Here is a 12,838-nt window from a genome sequence, read left to right as displayed (position 1 = left end):
CTTGTTATTCTGTTTTCATACAAATTACAAACTTAATAAATAGTTTGACTTGTAGTCTTAGGGAAAATTAGATTATTTGAAGTTTGGTTTTATGAGGGTGGCATGCTGAACGACATCTACTGTAGGTAATATACTGACGATGTATATCATACAACCCCACTTTAAAAAAACTAAACTATCCCTTTTATGAGTGACAGTTCTGAGTAGTTAGAGGAAAAACAGCGTTCACAAGCAGGTTTATTGGTATAAACTGTAGTTATTGACAATGACAACAACAACAACAACAGGAATACTTACTAATGTAAAACATTACCAGTTACAACAATATTACAACACCAGCCTCAATGTTATATAATTCTAAATTAACAAGATAAAATATTCTTCTACTATCGACAGGAAGTCCACACATCAAATATTTGCACCTTAAAATAATTAAGACAGTAAGATAATGTTTATATAACATACTGTTGAAGAAAATTAGAACAAACATTTGCCAAACTCTTTAACTTTTCCCCTGGCAACATCCAGCAGTGACTAACTCCTCTTTCTTGGGAAAATATCTGCAAAATAAACATTTGGTTATTCATATTTCATTTTAAAACAACTGTTATGTTTTATTATGTTTCAGGGAAAAATAAATAATGTATCATTTACACCCCACACATTCTAATTTCTTTCAGTTGTTGGTTTCATAAATATGTGTGGCTTTAGAAGTGGTGACATGTAACAAAGAACAGTACAAATGAAAAGTACTGCTGTAGATTAAACTACCCAACTGTATATAAAGGAGTTAATTTTGGACAAACTTTAAACATATCAGCAGTAAAATGCAACGTACAAATTAATCTGGATGCATAAAATAAATGTGCTCCTTCAATGACTTACCTTCGATAACAGAACATAATCATCAGCAGCGCAGCCACGCCAACAATCACTACGATCACTGCAGTGACGATAGAGACGACCGACAACGAGGAAGGTTCTGGACCACAAACATAAAGAACATTCAGGATCAGAAGTGAAAGACGCTTTTATGTTTATTTACATAAGTACAGCATGAAATGTTCTGAACCAACCTGAGCAAATAAAGGAGCCTGGTATGTTGAGACACTGCAGGTTTTGTTGGCAGAGAGAAGTTTGTTCTTCACATTCATTAATATCTGTAACAATCAGGTGAAAATACTGTTGTCAATGACGCATTAATTTTGTCTCTAATGACCACTTATTAACAATGATTGCTCATCTTTCAGTAAAATCACATCTTGGTTAAAGATATTTTTCTTATGATGATACGCAAATGGAGGATGAACATACAAGCTGAGAAAAAGGTAACTTTGTTTTGTTTTTCTTGTGTGACACAGTATTGAAATGAAATACACTGAAACAGAAGTAAAGGTTTAATTGTGATTTGTAACACATAAATCATAATGTGATGCACTGCCCTTCAGAAATCTATCGATGACTGTTCCAGTCACGTCTAAAGGCCCTAGTTCAGTCTTCATACCTTCACATGTTGGGGGTTTTGGGCTCCACTGCTGGCTGTTTGGATCACAGCTGACACTCGAAGATCCCAGCAGCTTGAAACCAGAGTGACACTGATACATAATCACGGAGTCACAGAGGAGGGAGTAGCCGGACTGAATCCTGGGTATCGGACCACAGCTGGGGTCTGGGAGAGAGGGTCAGCAGCTCCGTGTGAAAACACAACAAGACAAACCTGATTTCACACAATTTTGTTTTCCACTTCCTGACCTGTGTCTGTTTCTTTCCATGGGCTGAGGTCGAGGTGAGAGATGAGCGGGTGGGAACAGGCCAGCATGTCCTCTGGCCTCTCGGTGCGGGTGAACGGGTCAGCAGGGACGTGAGTGATGCGGCTGTTGTCACAGATGATGCGGGACAGCGAGACGGACTGGAGGTGTCTCCTCTGGCTGCTGGTGAACACTCCTTCCCTCTCCCACCAAAACCTCAGGAGACAAAAGACAGATTCAGATTTCTCTTCTTGCATTATAATTAGGGCTGGCTAATTCATTTTATTTTATTTTCAGTGCGATTTTAGCTTCCAGTGACTTTTCAGTAGGTTGTGCAACTGCACTACAACATATTTGCTCTACTTAATTTTTGATCAATTCTTTTTTTGGTTAAATTTCTCTGATCTAATAAATCACTTTAATTTATTTGTATTCATTATTTTATATTTATCTTAATGTATATAATAATAATAATAATAATAATAATATATGTTTTTCTATATAATTATCAATTATAATAATAAATAGTATAATTTATTTATTTATTTGTTAAAAGTTCAGGAAAATCCACAATTGTTTTAAAATTTCAATAAATGCATAATCAAACAGTCCTAATTATTCTGCTCACAGTGTTACATCAGATGATTTAGTATCTACCTATCTCCGTCTCTCAGCGCTCTGAACTGTCTGGCCAGCAGGCAGGACAGCAGCGGCCCGACTCGACCTCCGGGCAGAGCTGGCTCAGAGATGGCCCCCACCCACACATCGATGTTGTGTGGCGTCCCATACAGGAGCTGGAATTTATGAGCCAAAGTGAAGTTACTCAGAATTTCAGCCAGTTCTGAAGTTGTGTTGGGAACAGAGAGGCTGCAGGACCTTCTCCACGAGCCGTATCCTGAGGGGAGAGAGCATTAAATACATTAGAAACCACCTCTAACATCAGATTAATTAATACACTTTAGTGACTAAGCTTTTTACGGGACATTCTACTCCAGCAAATACCGAATATTTAAAGACTATTCTCCTGTCTAAGTCAGTTGACTACTAACAACTTGGTCTCAACTGATACTCGACTTGTGGGCATCTACAGTTCTTAACACACATTCCTACATCTGGAACTGGTTCATGGACCGACACTTTTTTTTTTAACAGCAGACTTTGAAAAACACAGATGTAACGAACACCATGAGCGACACATGCGTTTGTTTAGTGTTCAAGTTCTAGAGGCCTGGTGTTGGACATGTTGACTTACTAACTATATACAGTATGCATTATCAAACTCTATTTCAAGGTAAACTGCTTCCCTTACTATACTGTTTATTACAAACAGTAAATGTCACTGTCTATCAAAACCTTTCTGTTGCTCTCCAACCTCCTCCACATTATTTTAAATTTTATGCAGCTGTGAAGGAAGCTCCTCTGTTTCCTGTGTGCACTGCATGGTGGGACATTACATCAAAAGCACACTGCATTATTTAGTATGCATACTGACTTTTTGAGTATATTTAATTAGATTGTGGCAGCAGCCTAATCTAAAATTAAAAGTAATAGTTTTTACATGATTTATTTAAATGTGGATATATTTATTGTATTGATTTATGTCTTTTCTGATTTTAGTTGAATTAAGTAAAAATTGAAATTCATTTTTACTCCTTAAGGTAAAACTGTTTGCGGTGAAAAGGCCTGATTATTTTCTGCCATATGATCTTTAAGTCTGGGTTAGGGTTAGGGTTAGGGTTACTGTTCTCATTCATTGTTAAAGTTTAATTTACCCTTAACCCTATGGTCAAGTTCTATGTACCAGGCTCTAAGCCATTTAACACACAGGTAGACGATACATTGGTATGTCAGAAAAAATGTCAGCAAGAGATTTTTAGTATAAAGTGATGCAGTAACACTACTGTGCCAGAAGTGAGAAGGCAGGTACCAGGCAGGCCGTGATCCCGGCCCCTCTGGAGGTTAAGGGCCCCGAGATCCAGAGGCATCCCTCCTTGTGCCTGAAACAGTCTCTCGGTCAGCTCTTCCACCATCATCTGACCTGGAGTCTGCAGCTTGGCCGGAGACAACAACAGACCACGTAGCACAGGGTCGATACCACCTGAAGAAGAGAGTGATAGAAACAAGTAAGGTCACATTAAATTTAAGTTGAATATTTGACAGCTCTGTAGTTTTACCTTCTTGAACAACCCTCCAGGAGGCAAACAGTGAATGATGCAGAGGCAGTGGGGGATGCTGGGAGTTAGTGGTGTAGCCTGACCCTAGCCTGCTCACCACCGGCTGCACGGTGACATGCGCAAAGCGAAATGCAGCAGCTGCAAAAGCATTTGCGATGCTGGGATCTACCTCTGGATCATAACCATCGTAAGGAGGCATTAGACGAGACATGGCGCTCTCACCGAGGACCCGTGGCAGGTAGTGCTCCCATGTGAGGATCTGGAAACGGAAGCAGGTCAGAGTGCTGGGAGTGCTCTTGTAAGTGGAGTTATAATGGCTGCTAGTGATACCTGATGAATGGCTCCCATGATCTTGCGTGCCTCCTGGTAAAGTGTATCAGGGCTCCAGTGAAGGTTGAGAAGGTGCAGCTCTTTCACCAGCCGGTTGTGCTCTCGCAGAAATAGTGTGTGCAGTGCGATCATTCCCAGATGCTCATTAGCTCTTGAATCACCTGTGACACAAAAATCTTAAACACCAACTCCACTGAAGCCTGCAGATAACAGAGAGCTCACTGCATTTACTCGCTCACCTGCTTGAAAGCAGGATGTGGTGTTCTCCTGGCGCCTGGATCGATCCAATACTCCCAAGGTGGTGGAGTTTCGGGGGCCGCAGGGGTCCAGGTGAGCCTGCAGGCGCGGCAGGAATGGCATGTAGGCCAGCTCATGGTCTGAGTGCTGGGAGTTTAGGGCCATTGAGCCCAGAGGAGAGGAGTGGTTCCTCAGAGCCGAAGCCAGATTGGTGGAGCTGCCATACACCATACTGGCGTCTACAAAGGAGGTGATGGCATTGAGCTGCTCTCGGTGGCGGAAAGAGGAGACTCCAGCAACACAGCTGGGAGCAGAGCGGAAGAAAGGCATACAACTCTGGAAGCCATTGCGAGGATCTGACAGAGGGATCTGAGAGAAAGGACATATTAATATTTCTCTGAATTTAATTTAATTATTTTCTCCTTATATTTTGTTTTATTTTATTTCAGCATTTATGTATGCATATTATATAATACTATGTACTATATATATATATATATATATATATATATATATATATATATATACATACATATATATAAATAAATTAATGAATATATTTTTCAAAGGACTACTCTTATTTCAGGGGAGTTTTATAATTCCATATTTATTTTTATTTTATTATTATAATTATTGCTCTTTTTAACACAATATTCAACACCCACCTGAAATAAATAATTAATGAAGTAAAGGCCCCCTGGAAGAAAATAAAAGAAGTCCTTTGAAAAACAAATTTAAAAAAGACGACAACAAAAAAGATTTATTTATTTGACATTTATATTTACTTATTTAAATAAAATAAAAGCTATGTCTTATCTTATAACATTAAAGATGTGTGACCATCAAGCCGCAAAGCAAACACACTGAGAAGCAGCTGGTAGTATCGTGCACCTGAATGGGGAAGCAGGGCGTGTCCTGGCTGCAGGTGCGGGTGCAGTCAGCTCCCGTCCTGAAAGCGGCTGTACTGGGGCTCTGAGGTGTCAGCACCACGTCGTGGTCTATCCACTGGCCCCACTCCACCAGCAGGTGTGACAGAGTGGAGTCCAGAGAGATGTTATCATTGTGAGTGTACAGCACTTCTTGAGACACCAGCCGCACCTGGACAACAAACACAGTGAGGAGTGAGTGTCAGTGCAGCTGACGGGCACAGAGGACGACTGAGTGCTGCTGCAGGACTTACTGGAGGCAGAGTGGCGTTATGGTAGGTGTGCTCTGGGTCCCAGCCTCTGGGCGTCCCCCACACATCCTCGTACTCTGCAGGCAGCCAGCGGGAATATGGGATGTTTGCAGACCCCCATCTGGGATTCTGTCTAAACAGGATATGAGTGCAACAGATGCACAGGTTTTAATAAACACCAAAACATTCATCACTGCACAGCTCTGTCATGACATGTTCTCTTCTGTGTTGGCACTCACTTGTTGTTGCACTCTCCTGTGAATGATCTGTAGCGCTCAGACAGACAGTCGGTGTCACAGCTGGGTCTCTGCAGCTCAGCGGAGCAGCCAGTCACCTGCAGCAGATTCTCCATGTCTGCTCCACTCAGCAGCTCTGTGGGAACACACAGTAAACACAACACCTTTATCATACAAATATTAATGCTCCGATCTCATATTCAGTATCCGTATCGGTCTAACACTGGCCACAATCATTGAATCTGATATTTGGGAAAAATGTCTAATTGATATGATTCATTAGCCTAAACTATCATGTAAATGCTTAACAAAACTTTGCATAACATGCCATAAAGAGAGATGTGTCACAATAAATTAATCATAGTCATAGTCAACATAGTCATAATGATTTACTCGTCATGTTGTGGGCTTTGTATTTCTTTCTTTAGAACGAATATTTATTTCACAGTTTGACAACTTAACAGCTTAGTTGTTTAAAAGAGGGGGAAGGTGCTGTTGGATTGGTGTCAGTGTTTGCAGATATCAGTACCTGACAGGTTGTGGTATCTATATCAGACATGAAAAAGTGGCACTGATACAAATGGTAACTGCAATATTTAGGGAAAGAAAGCTGGCCATGACTTGTTTGAAGTGACTGATCAGATAATTTGCTCCTGCTTTATTTCAGAAAACATGCTTCTGACGTTTTGTGTTTGTAGCTTGTATCTTTACAACACCTTGAATGGGGGACCTCCAGTGGGCTCTATGGGTCACTGCAACCCCCAAAAATTAGGCCAGAGTGTAAATCCTCACAGTGCCACCTAGGGGCCGATCAATAAAACCTTAAAGGGTTATCCTCAGGAGGGCATTGACAATAATTGTACCAAGTTTTGTATAATGATGCACAAACTATCCCTTTAATCCTCATACAGTGTCTGAAGGAGGACTCTTAACTGATATGTATAAGTTAGAAGAGGCAGGTAGCAATGGTGGAAAGTAAATGTACATTTACTCAAGTACTGGACTTAAAGTAAAATTTTGAGGTACTTTTATGTACATTTTATGTAACTTTATACTTCTACTCCACTACATTTTGAGGCAAATATTGTACTTTTTACTCCTCTACATTTAGCTGACAGCTTTAGTTACTTTTCAGGTCAAGATTTAAAATGAAAAACATGATACATTTAAAATGATTACCCATTTTTATAAATTAAACCACTTAAAAGTTTATTAGGTAGTTAATGAGCGGAGTGGAGTCATTTCACAGTGTGATATTAATACTTTTACTGAAGTAAAGGATCTGAATACTTCTTCCACCACTGTCCTTTTTAATTCTTTACTTTTTTTTTTTTTTACTTTTCAGGTCAAGATTTAACATAAAAGATTCGCGGGTCGCTGCGTGGTGCACATGCGCACGATGCACGATGCACGATGCACCACGACGTTGCCCGCTCGGGCCCTAATAAATTCAGGTGCAGGAACACCTCTATGTGTTGTGTTCTGCTGCTGTTTGGTACCCTGAGGGTCGGGCTGCACCATTGTGTGAGTGTAGACCATCTCTCTGATCAGCTCCACTGTGTTGTCCAGCAGTTCTGCAGCCCGGATCTGAGTCCTGGTTCTGGCTTCAGTCTGTTTAAACTGAGCCAGCAGGTCACTGGGTCTCAGCGCGCCTTCAGACAGAGACTTCTTCACCCTGCAGACATTAACACACTGCCTTATAGATAACGATTTATGCTTTGCAGAAGATCTGAAATCTTCCCGTAGTGACCCAGTCCTCCTTACCTTTCACTGGTGCGGGCATAAGCAGCATCAGTCAGCTCAATGGCCCTCTGGAGAGCCTCCTTCACGAATACAGATCCTGGATACACAGTTCCTGACTCTATTTTCCACAGAGGAAAACAAAGACGCTGTTAGAAAAGCTCCTCAGAGATGGCCTCAGTGTTCCTCATCCTGGGCCTCTGGGCCTTTCTATGACTTTATGTCACTCCTGTGGATTTCCTAACGTATTCTAATCTGTATCTCAGATGATAGTTGTAAAAGTAAAAACTAACTAGAGAAAGCAATTTCCAAAAAACTGTGGTGTGAATGCTGGATGCTGAATATCTCAACGCTACAATACAATGCTGGCTTGAATGTGTCAGAAGAAGCAGCAGTAGTAGGAATAGTTGGTGGAAAGGGAATGGGTTTTGTTAGTATGAATGTCATAAAAAAAAGTTGAATAATGTATGTAATGTATATATGTATAATGTAATAATGTAAGTTTTTTGAAAAGCTGATTACTCTAAATGTGTAAAAGGTTAAGTAACAGCAATATGTGGGATAATGAGAATGAGTAAAATTAGCAGGAATGTAATTAAAACGTTAACGAATACCAATAATGTAAGTGTGAAGTCAGTCATTGCTAGACATCAACCATTCATCTCACCAAAGCACTTCTTCTTACATTATATGATATTTGAGTGGATCATATTTCATCTCTTTGAGATTATGCACTCAGAATGATGTCATGTCAAGTCAGAAATGTAAATGTTTCCTTGGAATTCACAATTTTGAAAAATTGTCGAAGTCAAATGTTTAATAGAAAGTTTGGGTTTGGGTTGGTCTTATCTTCATGCATCAGCTTCAGAGTAATACATTTATTTGCATTTTGTTTTGTAAAGGTATAATTAGGGCCCGAGCAGGCAACGACCTGCGAGGTCCCTATTGTATTGCAAATTATTCTTTATTTTTATTCTTTGTCCCAAATGATCGCATTTTTCACTGCCTGAACATACCCCAAAACTCATGAAACTTTAAATATAAGTCACACCTGGCAAATTTTTTTATAATCAATTGTCATCCTGAATTTTCACCACTAGGTTGCGTTATAATAAAGGAAAGTGCGTTTTGGCTAATAACTCCCACATACTTCATTGAACATTCAAAAATCTTATATCCACGCGTTCACTGAGTTTTGCTGAATCTCGTGATATAGGCCACGCCCATTTTCACCTAGAGTTTGTTTTTTTTCGCAAATTCGCGAAATGGAACTCCTCCGAGGCAATTTCATCGTTTTGCACCAAACTTTGCACACAGCATCTATGGACCCTCATGACAAAAAGTTATCAAAAGAATTTTGATAACCCAAAGAATACTCAAGTTATTAAATAACAACTTCCTGCAGGTGGCGCTATTTTCAACACAAAAGACGAAGTGCTGCATATCTCCACATTGGTGTGTCTGAATGACATGAAACTCAGGTTACTACTTCCCCATGAGCCCCCGAGGCTCACTGCAAAATTTTGGGCAATGACCACTAGGTGGCGCTCTTTAAATTGAAGTATTTTATACCTCCAAATCGGTTGGTCGGATTAACACCGAACTTGGTATACTTATTGTCAATGCCCTCCTGAGGATAAGATTTGAAGATTTTATTGAACGGCCCCTAGGTGGCGCTCTGGCGGCAGTTTAATTTAATAAGTGCCACTGTGCCCAGACCATAAGACTTAAGGCAATGAAATTCATTATCATTATCATGTTTTTTTTATCTTTTTTTGTACCCAGAGGTAGATTTTGTTTGCAGTATAGAGTCCTCATACACACGCACAAAAGAGGCACATATCACACATCATTCAACTTAAGACAGTGGGAGTTAAGAAATGGCAAGTTAAATAAAAAAATGTAATATTAAATTTAAAATAATTAAAAGTTCTTACAGGTCCAGACTATACTTAGATATTGATGTGAACTAAAATACGAATAGCAAAAAAAAAAGAAGACAGAAAAATACGGGCCCTCGCAGTACACGCGTGTCGGGGCATGCTGCCGTTGGGGTGTGTGCGTTACAGGTGCCAGTCTATACCACCCCTATGAATTTCATTGCCTTAAGTGTTATAGTGTGGCCACGGTACCAAATATGAAATTAGACTGCCACCACAGTGCCACCTAGGGGCCGATCAATAAAACATTAAAGGGTTATCCTCAGGAGGACATTGACAATAATTGTACCAAGTTTTGTATAATAATGCACAAACTATCCCTTTAATCCTCATACAGTGTCTGAAGGAGGACTCTTAACTGATATGTATAAGTTAGAAGAGGCAGGTAGCAATGGTGGAAAGTAACTATGTACATTTACTTAAGTACTGGACTTTTGTGGTATTAGTACTTTTACTGAAGTAAAGGATCTGAACACTTCTTCCACCACTGTCTTTTTTACTTCTTTACTTTTTTTATTTTTATTTTTTTTTACATTTATTTATTTTTTTTCTTTCTTTTCTTTCTTTCTTTCTTTCTTTCTTTATTAATTTGTTTTTGTTTATTTTTGTTTATTTTTTTATTTTTTGCTTCTGCGCGGCTTTTCTGCGCTACTGCGCATGCGCGGTTTTTGCGGTTCTGCGCATGCGCGGCCTTTCTGGACAATGCGCATGCGCAGGTTTCGGCGCGGGTTTCTTTCTTTCTTTCTTTCTTTCTTTCTTTATTAATTTGTTTTTGTTTATTTTTTTTAATTTTATAATTTTTTTATTTTTTGCTTCTGCGCGGCTTTTCTGCACATGCGCGGCTTTTTTCGCTTCTGCGCGGTTTTCTGCGCTACTGCGAATGCGCGGTTTTTGCGGTTCTGCGCATGCGCGGTCTTTCTGGGCAATGCGCATGCGCCGAAACCCGCGCATGCGCAGAAGCTGAAAAACAGCGCATGCGCAGAAGCGCAGGAAACCGCGCATGCGCAGAACCGCAAAAAACCGCGCATGCACAGTAGCAGGAAAAATAATTAAATAATTAATAATTAAACAATATTAATAAAATAATAAAAAATTATAAAAAAAAATTTAAAAAAAAATTTAAAAAATCACAAATTAAAAAAAAATAATAGTAAAAAAATAAAATAAAGAAAGAAAAATAAATGTAAAAAAAAGTTTTTAAAAAAAATTAAAGAAGTAAAAAAGACAGTGGTGGAAGAAGTGTTCAGATCCTTTACTTCAGTAAAAGTACTAATACCACACTGTGAAATGACTCCACTCCGCTCATTTTAACTACCTAATAAACTTTTAAGTGGTTTAATTTATAAAAATGGGTAATCATTTTAAATTTATCATGTTTTTCATTTTAAATCTTGACCTGAAAAGTAACTAAAGCTGTCAGCTAAATGTAGAGGAGTAAAAATAACAATATTTGCCTCAAAATGTAGTGGAGTAGAAGTATAAAGTTACATAAAATGTACATAAAAGTACCTCAAAATTTTACTCTACTACTTTACAAGTCCAGTACTTGAGTAAATGTACAGTTACTTTCCACCATTGCTACCTGCCTCTTCTAACTTATACATATCAGTTAAGAGTCCTCCTTCAGACACTGTATGAGGATTAAAGGGATAGTTTGTGCATTATTATACAAAACTTGGCACAATTATTGTCAATGCCCTCCTGAGGATAACCCTTTAATGTTTTTATTGATCGGCCCCTAGGTGACACTGTGGTGGCAGTCTAATTTCATATTTGGTACCGTGGCCACACTATAACACTTAAGGCAATGAAATTCATAGAGGTGGCATAGACTGGCCCCTGTAACGCACACACCCCAATGGCAGCATGCCCTGACAGGCGTGTACTGCGAGGGCCCGTCCAGTACTGCTTGCAGTCCTAGTTTCAGATTGGTTTCCTTTGCACACCAGGGTACAGATAATTTAAGATGATCAGGTATTAGTTAAGGCGTACATAACTTTACTAACCTTCAAACAAAGTAGATTATTTTTAAAAAAGTGTTAATGGGATAGCAAGAATTTGTGAAAAAATGTGGAACATTTGAAAGTTTGAATGGATTTTATAGCAGCTGAAATGTATCAGTGTATGCCTCCAGCATTCACACCAATAAATATACTGGGGGAAAAAAGAGAAAAAGCCTCATCAGAAATAATAAGCCAGACATCTTACCTGAGGTGTTGTCAAATACTCTGTTCAGTGAAGCATGCTCAGGGAAGGAGAGCAGGACGAGAGCCAGTCCAAGCAGAGAGACGGACACCTGAAACCAGAACACAACTCACTCAATATCTTAGGAAATATGCTGCTTGATTCTATTAAATGAACGTAAAGGGAACAGAAACTTACCATGAGTGTTGCGTCCATCTAGAACTTTAAGTCCATGCAGTAAAGACACACTTCAGGTTTAGATAACTAATCCGGCTCATTGTGTTTTACCACTGCGCTGACCGTGACTCATCTTGAGAGCCAACCCGTGTGTTTGTGTGTGTCAGTGTGTGTTCGGCGCAGAGTGTCGAGGTTGCCATTTATACACTGGCAGCAGGGCCAACAGGTATGTGCAGAATCCCCTTATCTGTCCTCCTGGTGACAGGAACCCAACATCAAACACTGGACTCACTGCCTTGACCTCATAACATTTCAAATCAAATTTACTTCTGTTCTCATGATGAAAACCTTCTGTCATATTTGGATCATTTCAATTAAATCAAACCTTTTTTTTACCCATCCCTCAGGAGAATATATCTTCGTAGCAGTGGATACAATCAACCAAACAAATACAAGCAGCTGAAATATTGAATTTACAACATTCTATTCTGTTAAAAATTAAATAAAAAGTTAAAATATTGAATGTCTGAGCAACTATAAAAGCAGAATGAAAAGACTGTCTTACTATTTATTTATTTCTTCATATGTATTTTTGCTCTATTCTGTTAAAAAAAAAACTAAAACATAATAATAAAGAAAAAAAAAACAATCTCCATGCAATTTTAGAGGATTATTATTTTTATTTATTTATTCTATATATCCTTTTTGTGAGGTCCTATGTCAGGGAATGTTCCATTCTGTTGAAAATAAAACTAAATAATAATATAAAATCCCCCTGAATCTCAAAGCAACTTTAGAAATGAATGTAAAAGATACCGTTTTATTTTATTAAGCAGCTAAATAGAATCTGACACAATGACATGAAAGTGAATATTTCTGTGGATCATTTTCATTA

General features: G+C 38.9%; 1 protein-coding gene across 1 annotated transcript; it reads right to left on the bottom strand.

The window, feature by feature from the left end:
• Positions 1-322: 322 nt before the first annotated feature.
• On the bottom strand, positions 323-12,061 carry epx (eosinophil peroxidase). The gene is made up of 17 exons (XM_059335553.1): positions 11,965-12,061; positions 11,791-11,878; positions 7,667-7,763; positions 7,402-7,577; positions 5,906-6,038; positions 5,670-5,799; positions 5,381-5,587; positions 4,492-4,858; positions 4,253-4,413; positions 3,923-4,181; positions 3,676-3,846; positions 2,406-2,643; positions 1,753-1,964; positions 1,505-1,669; positions 1,077-1,160; positions 886-982; positions 323-560 (listed from the first exon to the last, which is right to left on the bottom strand). Exons 1-17 carry the CDS (start codon positions 11,980-11,982, stop codon positions 503-505), a joined length of 2,661 nt encoding a protein of 886 aa, XP_059191536.1. The 5' UTR covers positions 11,983-12,061; the 3' UTR covers positions 323-502.
• Positions 12,062-12,838: the final 777 nt, after the last annotated feature.

Source organism: Centropristis striata, chromosome 6 (assembly GCF_030273125.1).
Source record: "Centropristis striata isolate RG_2023a ecotype Rhode Island chromosome 6, C.striata_1.0, whole genome shotgun sequence".
NCBI lineage: Eukaryota > Metazoa > Chordata > Actinopteri > Perciformes > Serranidae > Centropristis > Centropristis striata.
Note: the sequence above shows the minus strand (reverse complement) of the source record. Positions and strands in the feature narration are given on the sequence as shown.